The following is a 22,470-nucleotide window of genomic DNA, read 5'->3' on the forward strand; positions in this document are numbered from 1 at the left end:
TCTTCCAGTTGATGGACGACCAGCTTTATCTTCTGAGCCACAGATGCCCCATAAAGAGAAAGAGTCCCATGTGGGGAACTTTTAATGAAAGAATTAGAAAGAAAAAGTAAACATTAAAAACACAGGTACATATGAACATTACTAAAAGCAGTAAAGCAGCACAAAATGACTGCTGTTGCATATTACAAACCTTATTTAAAAGTTTCTTTTGTAGCCTGTTAGATATGTGGGGTTTTTTTTTTGGTGTTCATACTTGGATGTCTTCGAATCAGTTGAAGTCACCTTAATTCCCCCCACCTCTGTTCCACTTACCCCATCTTGAAGTTTATTAAGCCTGGAGGTAATTTTCCACATCATTTTCAGTTTGGAAAATGGGTTTCTCTTCATGCGTCATACTGCCTTGCTCTTTGCTCTTCTTCTTCTCCAGTTTATTCATTCCCAGGAGTGACATTTCCTTTACTCCCACAAATGTATCGTTAAAGTAACATGGTTTTAAACAGTGCTGCCTTTCAGTCTGCCATATTTTCCCTATGATCAATTTTTACTCAATGCAGTCAGTTTTGCTAAGATGTCACCACAATGAAGCCATGCATTTTCTTAAAAGAAATCAGCATTCTCTAGCTAACTGTAAATAAACATATCTTGATTTGAGAATTTTGTCAGCTGCACAGTTTGAGCTGAAATGTGTGATAAGAGGTGATGTGCTGTTTTGGTCACTCCTGATGTCCCTGTTCAGTTCTCACACTTCCTCTTTCCCAGCCAGATGGTTGTGTAGGCACTTAAACAGCAAATCAGGTAGTTTTTTCATGTCGTGTTTATTGGTAAATGTCACTGTTAGTCTGTCCCTATGTAGTAGGAATTTGAATTAACATGATGCCATTTCATTGTTGAGGTGTTTTGATTCCCTTGCTGTGTAGTAAGTTCCCTTTTATCACATTTTATCTGCATATTTTAAGTTATCAGTGAGTATGTCTATGGATGAGGGAGGTTTGTGACACAGGCTGTAACCCTGTAAATAGCCACTAGATGGCATTGTTGAAACATGTTTGGTTTTCCAGGGGCTTTTTTTTTTTTAAAAAAGCAGGATGGATGCGTGTTCTGCACAGCAACATGTGCTCCTGGGTAACGTGTTCTTCCAGCATTTATTCCTCCTCCTCTCTCTTATCTTTTTATCTTTCTCTTTTCAACCCCTGTCCCTGTCCTTTGTGTGTGTGTGTGTGTGTGTGTGTGTGTGTGTGTGTGTGTGTGTGTGTGTGTGTGTGTGTGAATGATGACTCAGAGTGCAGCATTTGACACTGTCTAAAAGAAAGATGATGAAAACCAGGGTGAAAAGCCCCAACATTCATTAAAGTCAGACCTGAGATGACAAACACTCAGACCACAGCAGATGATGCCACACATGTTAACAGTGTTGCCCCGCTGCTGCTGCGGAGAAACGCGTGGAAATGACAGTTGACAAGGGTGGAAATGTTGTGTTTTGCACCAAATATGAAGCCTTTCAGTTACAAGATGTTCTCGCTAACCAGCAGGCCCCCCTGCAGCCCCAGTCATTTGTGTATGATCACCAGATATAATTCCCTGCAACAGATTTGTTTACTGTTGTTTTAGCTAATAACCTTACCTTTATTGATTTCCTTAAACATAATGTTTTAATTAAGTGTTTCCTTTATCTACGTTATTATACACAGTGTAGGCACTCTTAGATATTATTTAATCTGTGGCATGTTTACAGACTGCGTCACACATAAAATCTATGATTCGAAGGCAAATAAAACCTCGCCACCCACCATCTCATCCCTCCTCCCAGAACTAGCCTGTGGTTACATCAATCTGTCAATTCATATCACTTCAGCTGCTTTGAGTGTTTGCTTTCTAGCACCAGATGGACATGTTGGTTTAGCTCTATCCAGCCAATCCCGAAATAATCTGTGGATGGATTTTTTCCCCCCTTGACCCAAGATGACAACGTGTATCTAAAATCAGAAGCATGAAACTGTTTTCAGCAGATCATAACGCATCATTGTTGAGCAGATTACGAACCATTGCGTATCGCACAGTAGCAGTACAACAGTAAGAAGGTCATCCCTTAACATTGTGCATCCATGATCCACTCAGCATCCAGTAGTTATTTGTTGCAAGAATAAGCACAGAAAGCAGATGCACACTCAGAATATCCATGGAAGCACCTGCATTTAAGTCAGCCTGGCACACACATGTCTACACACAATGAGCACATTTATTTTTGCTTTGTCCACTAGTGTCCTCTTTTTCCCATGACCCACCTATTAACAAGAGCGAAGAGTCATTTCCACCTATAAACGGTTAGGGCAGCAAGCGCATGGAAGCACTGGGCCAGAGAGCTGGGTGAAAGAGAAACATGGGAGCGGGGCTATAGGAGCTGAAAGGCGGAGAGAAGAGACTTGGACCGTGGTATAGTAATAGATTCAGATGTCTGACTCCGACTGCCAGCCAGCTAGATAGCTGCTTGTTAGTCAAAGACAGAGAAGGGAAGAAAGGGAGAAGAGAGGGAGAGGAGAACAGCTGTGAGAATCCAGAGGAGAGGAGAAAGATGGATCAATGAAAAAGAAAAAGAATGAATCGAAAAACAAGTTGAGATACAGCAGCCGAGTGAGAAAGAGAGGTTTGTGTTGAAACTGAGCGGGGTCTTCACCGTAATGATGGCTTTTGAGACTGCAAGTGTGACATACTGTGAAGGTGCACATATGTGCGCTCACACACACAGATATAAACTCTGAAATTCTTTCTCATGGAAACTGACAACGTAAAATACAACAGCAATTCAGACTCACACATTCACACACGGCTAAACCACTTGTTATCAGCAAGTGTAATCACAGACTTGACATCTTTTCTGCATGTTAAAGCAGCTAAGTCCTTTGTGCACACCCACACTCACACACACACACACACACACACATACGCACACACGTACAGTACTCCCGTATCGTCTCGAGCGATGGTAATTGCTGACGAGCAGAGCGTTCACCGGCTGAGGAGATTTTGATCGGTGCAGAGCAGTAAGGGGGGTGGAGGTGGGGGGAGAGTCGGTGCGTAGCACAAATCCTGTCGGTTCAAAGGACAAATGTGTAGGAGTGGAATACCTCTCCCATCAGAAAGCAGTCTTGATGTAATGAGACAGCTGGACAAGACTTATTATCTAGAGAAAAGGCAATGCTTCCCAGATGCTTGTTCTCATATGGGGGTATAAGGATTTATGTTGGAACAATCACGTTATGAGTCAAACGTCGTCCCCTAGGCAGTTTGGTAGTTTAAGATGCATTTATCATAGTCAAAAATAAGACAGAGGACAGTCTAATGACAGTGGTTTTATTTCTGCTCTTGCGGCAGTTTATTTTAGGATGATAAGTTCGAACATTTGATCTGTCTTTCGCATGTGGAATCATATCTCATGTTTATTAAGTGACGTACAGTAGGTACAGTGTTTGTATGGAAAGCAGTGTTTTTGAAATAAACACTTGACTTGTGAAATTTATAACAGTCTGTTTATAACATGTTTGACTGGTGCCCAGTATTAGTTAGGGCTAGGTATCATTTAAAATTTTTTTAGTACCAATGCCAGTACCCTTGAAGTGACACTGATACCAATGGAGGACTTCATTGGAAACCTTTTTTTCCTGCTTCGTTTGATACCCATCATGTGAATGGAAGCATTCACAAGTCCAGTGCCAAGTGCAGCCAAGCAAAACTGTGCAGGTGGTCAAGATGGGAAGACCTTGACATGTTCCTGTTGTTATGTTAAAATAGCTAGACCTAATCAGACCCCTGTCAGACCAAACCGTTCCTGACTACAGTGGATACAGTTTTTCCAGGGCAGAAAAAGCTGTTTGGAATTTTTTAGTGGGGAAGCTGGATCTCTATACATCATAAGTTTAACTACATAAAAAATAACTATATGCTGAATGTGAAGATATTGGAGTGAGTGAACAAGAGTAAGCAAATGAGAATATAGAAAATGCCTGTCATTACTGTTTCTCTCTCCCTCACTACTAGCCTTGTTTCTTTCTTATCTTCTCCCATTTTCTTCGCCCTTCATTCTCTCCTAAGCAAAAACCTATCCCTCTTATTCACCCGATATCACTCTGCCTCTATCCTCCTTCTACCTCTCTGTCCTTTTCTCAGTCTCTTTTACTCTATCTGTCTGTGTGACAGTCTGTGGTGTGAAAGCAGGCTGATGATGAAGTGCTAATTCATTTAACCTCCCCCGACTATGTGACGAGAACACACATTTAATGAGCAAACAGCTAGACTAACCAATTCATGCCTCTGGTATTTGTACTGTACTGTGAGCACGCTTATGTGTGACTTCATGTGTGTTTTTGTTCGTGCACACAGGTGTGCATATCACCCACAGGTGTTAGTGTGATGATTCATGCATATGTATTTGAACTGCTGTCCTGCTCTGATAGAGGTTAGACATTTTTAAGTTTATAATAACCCTTTGACACTGATGCAGAGACCCGTAAAACCCTCTGCTGGCCTGTTGGTATATTGTTGGCAAAAACTTAAAGTCCTCCTCCAGGCATGTTTTAAAGTATGTCCTGCCCACCACCGCTGTTTTGCACTAGGTTTCACTTTCTGCTTTCACTAGCACTGGCACAGCACTATAGCTCTAGTACCCTTTCTCCATAGCCACTTTTGGCTGCACCGTGTCAAACCATGCCGTGGAGATTTGTCTTTCCATTACCGGCGAGATGCATCACAGCGTGCCAGAGATGGCAGGGCCAATAGCGCACCTGACTGCCTCCAGTTGGGAAGTGGTGACGTCTCGCCAACAACAGCCAACCCCCTAAGACCCCCCATATCTCCTTGAAACAAGTGTGAGTGTTGCAGACAAAGTAATGGGGGAATATTATTGTGAAGAATCTGTAGGAAATGAAATGTGTTTATCACCATCAACGGAACTGTGTTAGTGGCTTTTCTTCAATAAAAACAAGTCTACTAATACCACTGGGACGAAGAGTACAGTACAAGCAGAAACTGCCACAGTGAGATGTTGACCTGCAGACAACGGGCTCTAACTGCACCTCTGCAAATCACTCACTTCCAACAGGCAAACATGTTTTACCTGCCGTGCTGTGTGATGGAAAAACACCCACAGGAAAATAACGAGAGACTTTTTAGTCATGGATCTGCCTGCTGCTTTTAAATCCCCACAGCACTGGCATGACGTACCAAGTCTAACCAAACAAAGCCAAGTCAGCACATGACTGTGGAAAAAGGTTATAGGTTGACCAGTGAAAGAGCAGTGTGCACCTAGATAGCTAGTATTAGTGTTAGAGGAGATATCAGAGCAATTCAGCCATACATGTTTGAGCCTCAGTCAGACCAAAACTCAGATGAGGAGTCTGTTATGCGCAAAAATCGGCAACTAGCAGATGTAACAGAATGGTAAATGTAATTAGCATCTTTCATTTGTTAAGTTGTTTGTTAGCTTGTCAACTTTTGGGCTAACAGGTAGTGGCTGACACATGGTTAGTGGTTGTGAAAGATACAATGATATCTGCTACGATGGGGTTTGAGGTAGAAAGTGGAAGGAAGCTCCAGCATCTAGTTCAGTGAAGTGTGTAGATATGTGTTGCCTATATTAGACAGCCATTGGGTTTCGTAATAAGCTAGCTTCATAATTTCTGTGTCCGCTCATCTAAAGTGTCCACTTTGGTATGAAGTCCTCATCTGCCTATGCACATGAGGGTCTGCAAAGACTGCACAGACTGTATGCAAGCGCACCAACTACGCATTCCCCAGTTACAAAATATAATCTCTTTCCACTGCCCCACCATGCTGTGTATTTCCCTGTACTTATCTCATTAGGGTAATTGATGAAGTGACCCATGGCCCTTTGTTTGTGTCAAAACATTTATTCTGTACATTATTAAAGCCTGTCATCCTTTTAAAGTGATACAGAAGCATACTAGAGATTACTGAATACACACTGTGGATTGTACAGTGTGCCTTTGAGGGCAAATCCACACAAATACCCTGGAGTTTTAGCCAAGCATCAGCATCGACCAAACAACTTGGGGTGAATACACTCAGCTGTACCGATGGCATTTATTACTGGCACACGTGATGAATCTGCTTACCATACTTATTCCCATACACATATGACAGGAAGAAAGCTGTCAGTGAATTAGCTCTTATTTTCTCCTCTCTGTCTTCATTCTACTCTTTCCCTCTTCTCTCTAATTAAAAAGCCAAATCAGGAGTTTGACTGCACAAACTGTGTCTGCCAGTGACATTCTCCAGCCTAATCCTTATTTTAGCCCTCTTTCCTCATCACCCTCTTTCTCTCTCTCTCTCCACTCCTTACTCCAAGTAGAAAACCACACCAAAATCTTTTCTCCCCAAACACATAGATTTATTCAAATGTATCATTTGCATAATTCAGTATTTACATAATTGATTTCCAAGGAAGCGTTTCTCGCCATGTGAGGTGGTGTAAGAGACCAAAAGGTCTCATCCTGTCACATTTCTGTCACTTTTTCTGTTTCACTCCCACACTGACACACACACACACACACACACACACACACACACACACACACACACACACACAGTTGGCAGTCCATTGAGGTTTAAAATCTAAATCAAGCATGAAGCGTTGTCAAGCTGGTGCATCTGGTGACCCTCATGGTACAACCACAGCAAACATGATTCAGCTAAGCATAGATAATTAAATGTATTGAGATCCATTAAATCTGTGTGTTTAGAAGAGGCATCATTAATTTCACTATGCTGATAAATTATTTGCCCTCTTAAAACTATGAAATAGTTTTGTAGATGCAAACACGTTCTAGTTCTGGTGGCATGCATTGAACCTGTAGCTCATTTGTAGCTCATGAAGCATCATGAAGTATATTATAATATCATAAATAGCCTATTACATCTAAAGGTTGTTTTTGACTAATTTGGAGAGAGGAAGCTGGGTCCGTCTTTGATCTCAAGTGATGAGCACAATTCACGCTCCATAATTGTGCGCCCACATAGATTTTTGACCATGATGAAACTACTGTGTTTGGTGCTTGATCAGAAGCAGGTTGTTCAACTACATCGCAAATCCAGAGTTTTTAAAATCTGTTTCCATATGGCCACATGGGAAGATGGAGACAAACGCCAGCAACCATAGAGGGGGAACATGCAATATTGTTCAAATTTGGGAATAATGGTGCACATTTTCAGACAGTCTCTTCTGGGAGGAATTCATGGTGTCGCACTCGGTCGTTCACATTAAAAGTGACAGTGATTAATAGAATGAAAAAAGAGAAGCTTTAAAGGGAGGTTCAAACTCAGTCTCCTTTCTCATCTCTGTACAGCTGATCAATCAGGGCAGGAAGTGAGTGTGAATGTCAAATTGTTTGTTTCAGAAAGTTATAGAAATGGTTGGATCTATTTGATGATTCTGAAGAAGCATTCTGGCTGCTTTAGTACGAGGGAAGAGCCCTCACTGTATGCCTTTTATGAAGTGAGGAAAATGGAGGGTCATTTTGGGCGGTTGAGTGGTGATTGTTAAGATTGTTATTGTTAGCATAATTTGATGATAGTACTCTGCTGGGCCCATTCTCCATATACGTTTCACCAGTAATTTCCTTGGCAGTATAGAATAAGAGATAAGTGTTGCTGCTATGGTTACCTCCTGTACAACAGATCCAAGCAATATCCAAATGGGTGATTTTTATAGACACCTGCAAACTAATTAGTCTGTGGTCTTATTTATGTTTACAGAGGGCTCGCAATTAACTTGATTAATAATGCATTAATGCTACATGTACGAACTTTAGCTTGGTATAAATCTTGGGGAATATATGAGCCTTAGTCTATTTGGAATACTTTCCTGGTCTTGTTTTTGCGAGCTCAGTTGATCCAGACTCTTAATGTGCAGACTGAGGCTGCTGACTGCTGGTCACCAGGGAGCTCCGAGCCGCAAAACAAAAACAATGAGTGGATGTACCTGAAATGCCATTGTTCGTTATGGCCCATGGACTGCACCGAACTGCTCGGGTGTGTGTTTGTCTGCATCTGTATCACATCAAGCCCCTTCACCTCACTTCTAAAGTCTATCATCTATGGAAATGGGACTTCCACACTCCTGTGAGCACTCAGTGGGGGTCCACACACAAACACATACACATACACACACAGTCACACTCAGCCACATATTCAGTTTAGGGCCTGCCACCAAAGAGCAGGGAGGTTAAACAGATGGCATCGGTTGTATCTGTTACACAGATTACCCAACACACACACAGGCGCTCACACACACTACCCAACACACATACAGGCACTCTCTCTCTCACACACACACACACACACACACACACACACACTCATACACTCATTCTGCAGCAACCGGCTTTGTGAGCTCACCTCATTTAACTGAATGGTGTTTTTATGAGGCATGGCAACATTAGAGCCACCCACTGCTCTAATCTATCCCTTTCTGTTCTGTTTCTAATACCGGACTGGGAACACTTGGTTTGAGTGGGCATGGCTAGACACACCCAAATACGATGTCCTATTTGTCTGTGTTACAAAGGTGAACTGAAAGTAATTTGATTTGGCGATAAAAGTGTCGTAACATAGAGTAGTCTAGCATATGCTGTCATACTGTGTCATTTTTTATGGCTGCTTTCAAGACTCATACAGGTATATGAGTTGTCATAAAAACAGATAATAAGCTGCTAGTTTTCAGTTACTGGCCAAGACCTACTAATAGTTCTTGTAAAATAGACAATAAACCCACATCTGTGTAACGTAATTTCCTTTTAAATATTAATGTTCATGCTAAGTACATTTATTTGTTATTGATTTCAAACTTTTGTGTTTGATGTTCATTGTGTTGGTGTGTTTCTGTTCAACACTTTGACTTCACTTTCATTTGATGTTAGGGTCTATGCAAAGGGATAGTCTGTTGCATACAAGCACCAATTGTTGTAATACTTGTGAACTTTGCATTGTTGTTCTAGGTAAACGCTCAGTGAGTGACCAACACTGGCTATACTGGTTATTCAATTGAAATGTTAGTTATATGTTCATTTGCATTTTAGTTATTAACGGGGTTCTAAGGGGTCCTTGAAATCGTTGAAAGTTAAGGAATTTGAGGAAGAACGTTTTTGAAAATACCAAAAAATGGACATGGTTCATTGAAAGTGCTCATATAACCCCAAGTGCTCTTTCGTTAACTGTGAAATGTTAAGTAAGTAGACGACAATTTTATAATCAAAAAGGAAAGGGGAACTATGCAAAAGTTTGGGCACCCCAAGACATCTGAACTCTCAGATAACTTTTACCAGGGTCTCAGACCATAATTAGCTTGTTAGGACTATGGCTTGTTCACAATCATTGTCAGGAAAGGCCAAGTGATGCAGATTTTAAAGATTAATAAATACTCTGTCTCCTGAAACCTTGTCTCGTTGATCAGCAGCAATGGACTCCTCTAATCAGCTGCTTAGCACTCTGAAAACTAAAATGATTGATGCCCACAAAGCAGGAGAAGGCTATAAGAAGACAGCCAAGCATTTTCAGGTAGCTGTTTCCTCAGTTCATAATGTAATTATGAAAAGGCAAACTGTAGTGGTCAAATTGAGGTCTGGAAGACCAAGAAAACTGTCTGAGAGAGCTGCTTGTAGGATTGCTAGAAAGGCAAATCAAAACCATTGTTTGACTGCAAAAGACCTGCCGAAAGTTTTAGCGGACTGCATCTTCACCACAAAATTCAGCATCAAAGGTTTGCAAAGGAACATCTAAAACAGTCTGATGGTTTTTGGAAAAAAAGTCTTATGGATTGATGAAGTTAAAATAGTACCTTTTGGACACAGTGAGTAAAGGTATGTTTGGACAAAAAAATGGTGCACCTGTCCAACTGTTAAACACAGAGGTGGATTGACCATGCTTTGGGCTTGTGTTGCAGCCAGTGGCCCGGAGAACATTTCACAGGTAGAGGGAAGAATGGATTCAGAAATTCCAGCAAATTCAGGAAGCAAACATCACACCATCTGTAAAAAAGAAAAAGCTGAAGATGAAGAGGGGATGGCTTCTACAACAGGACAATGATCTAAACACACCTCGAAATTTACAATGAACTACCTCAAGAGGCGCAAGCTGAAGGTTTCGCCATGGCCTTCACAGTCACCTGACCTAACCATCAGTGGATTCAAGGAACTACTTTTATTCAAAGCAGTGAAGAGAAACAAGACAGATGGGTGGACAGGGCAGGGGGTGTGGACGGAAGGCTGACATGCCGAGAGGATCATGTGCCAAACTCAAACAACACAACATCTTGACCATGTGGAAAACGATTTAGTAGCCTGTGCCGCCAGGATGACCGATATAAAGAATAATGAGCAGAATGTCATATGTTGTTTCATTACCTTGGCAAACTAGTAGGAAGTTAGTTGGTCAAAGACTGTATGTTGGGACTCGTTGGATCCATTATCAGACCATCGGAGGCCAAAATGACATCTCTCACAACATCAGACATCTGGCAAATTAGCTTTTATAACTCACAAGTAGTCCTCAGACTAAAATGTGCAACTCAGACATAATGGTGTTGATTACTCTTTGACTGGCTGTGTTAACCTTGCTCCCTGCCTGTTCCCCGTTTCACATAGCCTGTTTCTCTGACTGTTATCTCTTTCCCTCTGCTGCGTGTTCTCTCATTATCTGCCTCATTCCGGGCTGTTTCTTTATCCATCTTTAATTCACCTCCCTTTTTATTTTCCTTATTGGACCTGTCTTTTATCCATCTCCTTTTTGTCTTCATCACCATCTCTTCCAACCCTGCGCTTTCCTTTTACCCTCTGCGCTACTGTCTCACTAACCCCTGCTTTCTCTCTCCCTCCCAGCCAGCAGATTTGGATGCCTGGGTAAGCAACACTACCATTGCCGGTGCCTCCTTTTTTTTCAAACTCAGTTTTTCTTGCTCTTTCTCTCTCTCTTTCACTCTCTCTTCTCTATTCAAATGTCATGTTTTCATTGTGCATTAAAGCGAGGCTGTGAGTGCGCTGCCGCCACCATTCCACACAACAACACTTTGGGAGGTATTCAGCTAGAAAATTACACATCATCTGTGCTGCTAGCAGAGGTGATTTTACACACAAACACACATACACACACAGCCCTTAAGCATCAAACAGCCGCCGCAGAAAGAAAAAAGTGCAGTGAGCACAGTATAGGGATTTGCAGATGTGCTCTTTCGGGATGTATGTGCCTGTTAAGTTAGGATAAGATTAGATTGGATTACAATAAATGTAATGTCAGTCTGTGTGTACGTGAATGTGTGTGTCTGCACGCCTGTATTCACCATACCAGCAAAGAGCACAGAAGATGAGTAGATCATCCAGGGAAGATGGTGTTGCTCCATCTGATCTTTATCACACTCACTAGTGCACAACTCAGATACAGCAATCTGTCACCATTACACCATGGCATAACACAGTATATGTGTGTGTGTGTGTGTGTGTGTGTGTGTGTGTGTGTGTGTGTGTGTGTGTGTGTGTCTGGGTGTATGTTTGTAACACACACAGTCTATTTCAGTGCTACATAAATCCATGCCCTATTGCTGCCTTCTACTGCCTCACTCCCAGTCAGCTTTATTGTGCTCATGCACCATGTCATGTTCATACCGCTGTAGCACTGTTTCACTCATTACCCTTATTGGTTGGAAACAAAGTGTGTTCCTGAGAGCCCCAGCACTGATTGATAACCATTTTAATATGCAGGCACACTAAACCTCCACAGATCAAATGTGTGAATTCTGGAGAAAATTCAGCCATCCTGTCACACCATGTGCATGTTGCCTGTCCTTTTATGCATTTTAGCCATATTATGTGATTCAGACTGTAGAGCCGTTGAGGTCCTGCTTTGATCTGCTGCATACTCTCCACAGCATGACCAAACTTCTGACAGATGCATGTTAACATGAAGATCCTAAACCAAGCCGCAAGGTTTTTACTGAATCAGTTCAATTCAGCTCTGTGCCATTCAGTTCAGTTCGAGTTAGTCAATTTAGATACAGTCTGTGGCATGTATGCTGAAAATAGATGTGATATTGTGCTTTCATGTAAAGACACGGCACCATACCTTACTGCACCGGTTGCCAACCTGTGGGTCCCGACCTCCATTTGAAGTTGCCAAAGCGTCAAAGGGGGTTGCATGGCCCTCTTGATTTTAAACAATGTAAAAAAACAACAACCCACAGTAGGCCTGTATCTCAGCATTTCATTTATTTCTGTGAAGAAAATTAAATTGAATTGTTATTTTTAATGTTTAGATTACTTTCCAAGATATACACTTAAAGAAATCTCACAGGACAAGGCCATGGTGAACTCAACTCTGCAGTTTTAACAACCAAAGAGCTAAGAGAACAATGGCCAAGTGTCAGGGGAAGGAAACACTTGATTTGTTAAAAAAAAAGGAAGCTTATTAAGTATATACGATTGAAAGAAAATAACAAAACAATACATAATACAGACTAAAATAAAGTCAGGGCTTGTGAGTTTACTCAATTATAGAAAAGGGGTCCCTTAAGAAAAAGGTTGGGAACCACCGACTTTGTGCAAAATTCATCACCCTGTGACTGTTCATGCAAAATGTACGATCATTGCTTTTATGTTCCAAGCAAAAACCTTCTTTCTAATATTATGATTGAATAATCTAAAATGAGAGGGATAGATGGATTAGTAATGCACAGTGAGGGGAAATATTGAGCTGATGGCATGGTGAGGGATCACAGCACAGTAGTTTGCATGTCAGTCACCTCGACAGATGTCTTGACAGTGCTTGCTAATGTCTTCAATTTTGGACTGTGCATTTCTCCTTTGACTATCCCTCCCTGTTATTTTCTGTTTGCAGCACTGCAGTACTGCCTCATTGCTCTTTTTCTGTGTCTGTTCATTTTGTTATTTTGATTTTTTTTTTATCATAAAGGAATTCCCTTTCATTCCATTTTATGGGATTGTGTAATGATATTGACACACTGTGGAGCCTTCATGTCGTTAAAACCAGGTTTCTCCATGGCGTAAGTCATGTTGCGTCTTTTAGTAAATATTTCCTTAAAAAAGGATTTGTTGTTTCAAACCCCCAGTGCATGCACAGCTCCAAAACTGAACTGGCGACTTATTTTCACAGTGTATCTTCCTCTGCTTGCATGCTGCTACGCCATAGCCCAAACTCTGGGTCCTTCTACAGCCAATCTGCCATCTTGCTGCCTGTCAAAGCTTGGCCTTTCACCTCATCCTATAGCGCCAGCGTCGCCATGTCAGGTCCTGCCGCCGCTGTGCCAGTCACATGCCACCTGAGTAGTTTTGTAAGTTCTGTTACATTAGATGGACCTGCTGTTACATAACTGTTCTTTTGTGTTTTACTTTGGTGTAGACGTGATGTACTTTCATATTATTGTAGCTTTCCATCTAGCATCATGTTTTGAAAAATGTGAACCTGCAATTTGATGCAGTAATCACGTACTTGGGGTGGATATAATCCTTTTTACCGTGGTCTTCTAAAATGTCTGTGCTGTTAATTTGTTTTTGGATGAAAACAGGTTTATGTTTTGTTTGCTCAGTGCTATAGAAAGAAATATCTAATACCCCCTGCCTGCATTTGGTACATATCAGTACTGTAATCTACACAAGTGGTAATGCATCTGCCAATAACAGTGGTTACTGAAATGTGAAGAAGAGTTGATGATACTTTGAATTCTATTCATAAATCATAGGTGAGATGTGTATTCATGTGTCATATTTTCTGCCTCTGTCGGGCAGTGAAAGCAACAGGTTGCTTCATTTCTTCTTCCCTCAGCATTTACCTCTGGCAGGCTTCCCATGTGTGCAACATGCTTATGTGACTGTGATGTTTTAGGCCATTACTTTCAGTAATTTAACCCACTTAGTAACGATGTCAATTTAAAAATCGTCAAGTGAGAAATTTTAATTAGTACCTGGATTGATTTCCTTGTCCTTACTTGCCAGGCAGTCAGAATTGAGTATTTACGCTGATGTGCACGGGTTATATTAGTGTAGTAAATTGTTATGTGTCGTTATAAAGAACTCCTACAACAGCTGTTTTTTATATTATATTCTTGCTCTACTTCTTCTATTGTCTTATTTTCTTCTTCCACTCTCCTTGCATTTATTTCAGGCCAAACAACTGAAGAGGAAAGAGGAGGAACTGGTCAGCATATCTGCCTTTTATAAAGAGCAACTAGAAACACTGGAGAAAAGGGTAAGGAGCATTTTTCATCTTATAAAGACATATGCCATTAAATGAAAATAGCTAGAACTAATCCGAAAGGCTTTTTTTATAAACAGATTTCCTCAGATGTGTCCATTAGTTGCATTGCATTAATTACATTACAAGATCTTTTTTTTTCTTTGGGGGTTTCTATGGTGAGAGTTTGAGATTCAAGCACTTTTAGCACTTACTTTGACATGTATAACAGGAGACCTCACTAACGAGATAAACAAATACCCTGTAGGCTTTCACTGAAAAGAAATCTTAACACATGAGAAAAATCAAAACAAGCCTTAAAGTGACATATTACTCACTCTCCTTAGAGAGTAAAATCTCGCTGAGACACAAGACCCTCTTCCCTATCTTGGAAATGTCAAGCCCACATACCAGTGTCAAAATGTAAATGTAAATGAATTGAAAGTTTGAGCAGGCAGATGAGAGTCACGACTCACTGTTGATGGACCAGCACTCAGGAGAGGTTTCACAACGCTGTCTCCCTCGCAGAGCTTCAGTTGTCTAATCAAATGTACTGTGCTTTTCTCATCACTGTGTCCTTTCGCCAGCAACCCTGTGGTCTTTAAAAAATGGAACAAAAATAAAAGCGGTTTGTTGGGTGCTTTTAAGGAATTATGACCTGTGTTCCTTCCATCCGAGCACTAATGTGTCGTTGATATTTTGCACTCTGAAAAAGCCACAAGCACAGTGGTTTGATAAATGTTGCTTGCTTACAGAGTAAACTTTGATGAAAGAATTTGTGAGAGGCAAGGTTGGTAGCGCCTGGTCTATGATTTTAGGGCAGACAAAAACTGCTTTATGCTTTTAGGAATGGACAGAGGCTAGAAGAAAGGACAAGAGGTGTAAGTGTGAAATTATAGAGTGCAAGTGAAGTAAAGAAATGAAGGTGACTATTAGAAACACACAGAGGAGAGGCACACTAAAAATATGAGCAAAAAATGTAAGATGTAGGGGAAAGACAGTGCAAATATTTTCATATTTATTAAGGATACACAAAAACAGCTTGCACATTAAATCAATGAATAGTGAAAATATACAGGTAGAGGCACATCCACTCTCACACCCTTCCCTCCCCTTGCCCATCCCGTGTTTCGCCTCTCACACCCACAACTCTCCCTCCAGTATTCAGAAGACACTCTTTGGGACCTGACACCCCCCCACCACCACCACCACCACCACCACCACCCCTCTCCCCATCTCTCCCTCCATCCGGCAGGGCCATCAGGCAGACGGGGGACCTTATCTAGTCCCTGGCACTCGCCTCCTTTAGGCCTCTGAGAAAACCTTTTACATAGCCAAGTTAAATGGAAGGGCCCCTGCACACCGTGCGGCAAGCAGCACACGCTGCAATGCTTGACGGAAGAGACTGATTGGCAGAAGAGTGGAGGATGCTCTATCTTTCTCCGCTCGCCGCCGCAGTCGCTTTTTCTATCACTTTTTTTCACCCCTCACTTGCTTGCAGCTGACCTGCATGTGGATGAGGGAGTGAGAAAGACGGGGACTGAGAGCAAGAGATAAAGAGGCTATATGGACTGTGCATTAAACAGTCTATCCTGAGCCAGCACCCTGAGCCGGCGTCCATCTCCCTCCTTCTCTTCCTTCATTTTCCAATCTAGCACTCCATTCATCCAGGCCTCCTTTCATGCCCCCTTTCCTTTTTACTCTGCCTATTTTTCTTTCCTTTCACACTCTCATACCTGTGGCAAATACTAGTTGGGCTGGAATAAATGGCCACTTAAAAGTTGAATTGTGACTGACACAGGTCATATACATAAATGCAAAACACAATCTGAAACAGCAATATGTCTCACTTTTCACATAATTTATGATCCAAGCAGGTGGAGACAGCTCTACACTACCCTGTAAAGGCCTTCCAAACCATCAGTATTGTATTAGTGCAAAGCAGAGATGTAAAGGTGTTGAATGCCATTGTCTACGTGTGAATATCAGTCTCAGAGGAATAATCTCAGAGGACGTGTATTGTTCTCTGAGATTATTAACACACATGCACAAGCAGACACTCATGCTCATGCAGTTGTCCTGATGTGTTGATGATCTGAGAGGGAGATTTAAGTCAAAGGCAAGAGCAGTCAGATTAGAAGGAGAATCTACTGGTAATTGATGTGTGATCTTCCCCTGAATCAACATTTTACTCTAGTTTAGCAGCCTCCCCTTCTAACAGGCTAATAACTGTGTGTGTGTGTGTGTGTATGAGTGTATGTGGTTGATTACCTGTATGAAAACACACCCTGGTGTCCAGTTTGCCTAAGGGATAAATGGCGATAACAGACTATTATGTTTATCTAAAGGCTGTGGATGCTGTTAGAGTCCACTACAGACGCAAATGAGAAAACAGCCTATGTGTGTGTGTTTATTGTGACAGGCATGTGTGTGCTGTCACTTCAGAAGTAATTGTGATAGAGTGGCCTATCCTCTGCACAACTTTGCATTTCCTGTCCTCCACATACATACAGGCTCACACACTAAAAGACATCCCAAAACTGCCCCCCCCCCCAGCATACCAGTACATCCTCTACTTCTCCTCTCTCTCAATCCTCTCCTCTCACTCGTTTATTTGTGGATGCCTCCCTAATCTCTTCCTAGTGTACAGGTGGAGTATATCTGTCTCCCTGTGGCAACATACCCTGTGACTCTGTAAACAAGTCTCAGTTTAAAATTCACCTCTTTTAATCCCCACCCCCCACCCCCCCCTCCCTTGTCGACTGCTGCCTCCGAAATAAAAAAGAAAAAATTAATCCGCCTTCGTCCAAGCGTGGAGCGTGAAACAACCCCTCCCTCAAAATCCTGACATCAGCCCATCTCAATCCACAGCTGCTGGAGGGTGTTCAGACGAGTATGCATGCAAGGATCATCTGAACACAAGCATTCACATACAAACACAGATTTAGTCACACACCTGCATGTATGCAAGCTTACACACACGAGCGGCACACATGCAGCCACACTAATCCCCTCCATGAGTCTGTCCAACACCCCCAAAACCTTGCTTTTCCCCCATTGAGGGTTATCATCCCCCCTTTCTGTCTCTCCACATCGGGCTTTTGTCCCCATGGGTGCAAATGACTGGGAAGAGCTCAGAGTGTGTGTGCCAGTGATAGTGCTGCCACTTCTGTGCTGTCGTGAGAGCTGAGCTGTGGCTGTTGCTCTGGGTCTGATCTGTCAACAGACACACACAAAAAAACATGTTGAAACACACAAAAACGACAGTCTTGAGGTCCCCCAACAATTTGACAGGATAAGCTGTACCTGTCAGTCCAAACACTACATTCACACTTCCTGTGTCCTCATTTTCCCCATATGCCCCTGTTCTATTAGCAAAACTAGAGACACAATAGTGCTGCTGGTACAGCATTCCTCCCATAACCACCAAACCATATATATATCTTTATATATTTATATTAGCATTTTATACTGAAGCTGTGACTTGTTGTTCAAACCAGACTGTTATATTTTTTTATATATTCATTTATTTTCCATTTTCCAATCGAATAGTTCCCTGTGTACTGCATTCCCTCCTATTTTTTTCAATAATGTACCCCTTTGAAAAAAATTTCCAGCCATGCACCCCCTGACTAGGGCAACATTTTTGGCCAAAAACAACAACGAAAAAACAAAACAAAACAAAAAATATGTATAAAACATATTCTTCCTGATACTGAAAATATATATATTTTTTTCCACTTTCATTTTAACTTCTTTCCTCGCTATTTCAGCTGTATTACTGCTACGTTTCAACCACAAATCCATTTTCTTGATTTTCGTCTGTCATTCAGTATCAAAACTAACTTCCTGATAACAGTAAACATACTTGAATGTGATTGTATTTGTAGCAGCAGATGGATGAAGGGAAGGATGGATGGTTTATCAAATTTACATTTATATTTTTATTGAACATTTTTAATATAATTATTGTAGGAATTATGTATGTCTGAAATTTTTTAAATTAACATTTTTAAAAATTCTCACGCACCCCCTGCAGTACTCCAAAGTGCCCCTAGGAGTACACATACTCCCATTTGAGAAACATTGCTCGAGCTAACTCTTTTGGCTTTGGAAAGGTGCAAACTCAAAGAAGGGGTGGGTAGCAAGAGATAGAAAAGAGAATATCCCTCACTGTCTCCTCACCATGCTAACATTTCTAAATGTATTCATTTATCTTCATCCAAGTGGGAGGCACTATATCAACTACAGGCTGATCCCACCTAACCCTTAAGATGGAGCCTTGGTAGAATGCACCAATCACCAGTGAGAAGTTCACTTTACCTTTAAACCATCTGCTTGCTGCTTCTCTTCCTGGTGCCCTACTCTCTATGTCCTGCATAATCTGAGGCACCCAGGGGTTTAAGCCCCTGTGGAGCCTTTTTTTTTATCTTGGCTTGAACACTGAATGTCCCACAAGGCAACTACAGACTTTCAAGTTTCAGCTCAGCTTTCTTCTGTTGAGTGTACCCACTGAGCCCTTGACCTGAGGCTAAAGGCTAAGACGCTAACATGTGGCTAACTTCTTACCACATATTCCCAGGGAGCCAGCCAAAGTATTAGCTAACTCTTCTTTAACAAGGAGTGAGACATACTGTCTCTTTAATGTTCATGAATCCAGGGCTTGGTTTCTAGCACTTTTAAATTAAGGTATTTATTGGTAATGTTTAATGCTTAAGAGATTAATGAACCACCTGAGAAGAGGTTTTGAGGCCTGGAACTGTCTTTTAGTCCACAGGTACGTGATGCTGGGATGAAGTATACTTCCAGTCTTTGTAGCTGCAGTCAAGGGGCGGCATTTGTGGTATTTAAACCTAGTGTACATGTTAGCAATGGGAAGACTTAGCAGCAAGAATATAATCCTGAGTGCTATCCTGAAAAATCCTTCATAACACAGCTAGAAAACATCACTGGCAGGGATAAAGTCTTACACCTAGGGATGTTTGGTGTTTCCACATTGTGAAATACAGTGACAGCCAAACCGGTCCCCAAACTCAAATGACATAAGACATTGTAAACTGTAATTAGTCACATTTTCTGTTCTAATGTACATCAGGCCTCCAAGTGGCCCAGTTTACATACATCTGATTTAGCAGGATGACAAAATATGTAATCTACATGTAATGTCTGGAAGTAGCTCATGAATGAGTCATCTCACTTTCTTCTCATCTCTGTCTCAGAGATACACATGCACAGTGTCGATCAGACAGGATGGACGTATCAGTATAGCAACACTGACAATCATATCTTTCACAAATCACCGCTTTTCTCATGTGACGCAGTTCTGACCGCACTTAAAACATTTCAGAACATCGGGGCTGTGGTTATGGTTCTGTGCATTGATAATGTTGATATTTCTGCACTTTGTGAGGTGTCTGGGTCAGATATGTGACCAAAAATATGTGGAATGATAAACACTCCTATTTTTGAATATATATTATTTGCATTTGTTTACAATTTGTCAGTACCAAAAGCTAAAATTAAGTTTAGAATAGGCTGCTGAAAATGTCTGGCTCATCCACATTCCCTGGTATAAAATCCAGCCCAGTTGAATTTGTAATTGAATAGCCCTGATGTACATCGCCTATATATTGGTTCCAGACCCCTGCCTATCACTTTTTGTCAGTGTGCTAATTGTTCTCTAGCCAATCAGAGCTTTGTAGTCAGAATTAAGAATGCTAATCTCATCTTCCTGCTCTCAAGGCAAAAAAAAATACATGTGGATGAGCTCACCAAAATTACATAGGTATTTATAAATCCACTTTCAGAAGTAACAGCTCTTAATTTGGCACATTTCTTCAATTAACTGCAGCAGTTTCTGTGATGACTGAAACTGACTGTGTGGATACTTCAACACTATTGATTGGGTTAATGCAAAATACCCTCTCCTCCTTTATATTAGATTTATTACTTATACTTTACTGTCATTCTTTAAAGAACAGAAAAGGATAGAGGGACAGATTATTACATTGTAGTGAATAGTAGCAGATAGGATTAAAGAAAAAGATGCCTATGACATTACTTGAGTCGTTTCCAGCACCAGACATTCAAATCAGGAGAAGCATGTCTGTGGATCAGCGTGAAATAATGAGATATGAAAATGACTAGGGGGCACTGGAGGAGTAGAGGGCTAGGGATTGTGGAGGAGGTTTGTGTTTGATCCCATCTCTTTCCCTGCTCCGTCACTTCAATTATCTTCCTCTCCTATCACCCCATCTATTGGGAATATAGGGAATGATTAAGTAAAAGCGTGCGCGCTGTGGTTATTGGTTTAAAATGGTGATTACTGCGAGGGTGGCGAGAGAGATTTGCTTTGTGTTTGGGGCATTCTAGACAAACTGCATTTCATATGATTTGACATAAAGCCTGTAAGGTGGTCATTCATCTCAAAGAGCTGATGATTGTAAGCCTTTTCTCTGGACTGTGGCTGGAAATACTGCACATTTATACTCTTTCTAAAACTTCTTATGTTCGTGATGTGTTCCTGGTCAGCGCAGCTCTGACCACACCACAGTGTAGTTAACACTGTGACCACTGACTACACCAGCAGAGGTGTTCAGTGTATGACCTTGCCCTCTAGGCATGTGCTCCACCTGTCTAGCAATTGCTGTTTAAATGCCACAGTTTCTCACATGAAATAAAACATTATGAAGTACCAACAGGCAATCAGCATTCAGATTTGTAAGCAGCGCTGTAAAATTCAAAGGTCGCTAATTTAACGAATGTGACATTTGAGTTGCTGCTTTATGCATTTTGCTTATCATTGTTGGCTTATTAGAGCTTGGAACTGAAGCTAAAAAAAAGTAAATTAAATAGTTGTAACTATGGTAATGTTGTGTAGATAATGCAAGTTTTTAAAGGGGACCTATTTTGCTCATTATCAGGTGCATACTTGTATTTCGAGCTCCTACGAGAACAACTTTATTTGCTTTAGTGTTCAAAATACTCTCTGTGCTGGGACACTTGTATTCACCCTCTGTCTGAAATGCTCCATTTTAGTACCTGCCTCTCAAAGAAGCCCAGTCTGCTCTGATTGGTCATCCATATCTCAGCGTCTCTGCATCGTCGTTACAGCCGGCTAAACAACTATAGCAGAGAATGACAGCACAAACTGCCATGAAATATCACCAATAAAAGCTTCTAAACACAAGCGGACATGTCTCAGCAGGAATACTTTTCACAATTAGGGAGAAATTAGCAGTATTGACAAACAAGAATATATGTTTGCCTGATGTTAACATGTAGCTACATGTAGAGGTGTAGGCTGTTTAATGGAGCAGATGACCATATAAAAAATTTAGCACTAGGTGTCGAAAGTAGGAGAAAAATAAAACATTTGAAACAGAGTATTCAGAACGGTCTGAATGGTCTCATATGTGTATATGACAGAAAATAAGTAAAGGCATTATATGTCCTCTTTAAACTCGTATTCATGGGACTTGATTTGAGGACTCAGTCTTGTTTTTTATGTTTTATATAATGAGATCTTTAAATGGAATAGTCTTAAAGCCATCATTAAAAGCAGCATATGCCTAAGCAGCTTGCTTGATGTTCAAAATGTAAAGTGGAACCTCTTCAGAGCTGTATAATATGACTGAATCATTCTCAACTTGCTTCCTCTCTCTGTCTCTTTGCCTACAGAACCTTGACAACTACAAGCAGGCAGCTGAACAGTACGACGAAGCAGCTACTAAAGCTGAGGCCCACATCAGGTAAATACTCTGAATTACTTTGCAACACCATTTTCTTCGGAATGAACCATTCAGTATTCTCATTACACAGTTGCTCCTTACTGCCTCTGCACTGTTATATTTTTACGAGCCTATCATAGGCTGAGGCAGTTTGCTGAATACACCTGTAAATAATCTATTAGTTGAGGCTGTTTTTTTTTCTTTTTCTGGGCTAACCCTGCATATCTAAATTTAAGGCAGACATTGTATGCCAAATTAGAAAAAAAAACAACACCTTATCACAGTGGATGACAGAGAGAAAACAGCTCTGACTACCAGGCTGGCCACACAGCACTTGTCAGAAAGCAGATGTGGGCAGAGACCTGAATGTGAAGGCTGGTTGATTGTTAGTATGCTGTTAATGTGAAACCCACACCTCCTGCAGCTGCCTCACAGTGAAAACATTAATTTCCACACATACAGAAGTAGAAGTGATATTTTACCATTATCACTTCTC

The 22,470-nt window shown here is 41.2% G+C and overlaps 1 protein-coding gene across 2 annotated transcripts in view; it reads left to right on the forward strand.

Annotated features, from left to right (window-relative positions):
* LOC125896125 (MICOS complex subunit mic25a-like) overlaps window positions 1–22,470 on the forward strand; it is a 69,746-nt gene that overhangs the window by 8,563 nt on the left and 38,713 nt on the right. Inside the window, exons 5-7 of one of the 2 annotated variants that reach the window (XM_049588483.1) lie at window positions 10,884–10,904; window positions 14,176–14,259; window positions 21,925–21,995. In XM_049588483.1, coding sequence (XP_049444440.1) covers window positions 10,884–10,904; window positions 14,176–14,259; window positions 21,925–21,995 — 176 coding nt within the window. The remainder of the gene's footprint in view (window positions 1–10,883; window positions 10,905–14,175; window positions 14,260–21,924; window positions 21,996–22,470) is intronic. The other variant, XM_049588492.1, reaches the window with a different exon arrangement.

Source organism: Epinephelus fuscoguttatus, linkage group LG1 (assembly GCF_011397635.1).
Source record: "Epinephelus fuscoguttatus linkage group LG1, E.fuscoguttatus.final_Chr_v1".
In the NCBI taxonomy this organism is placed as follows: Eukaryota; Metazoa; Chordata; class Actinopteri; order Perciformes; family Serranidae; genus Epinephelus; species Epinephelus fuscoguttatus.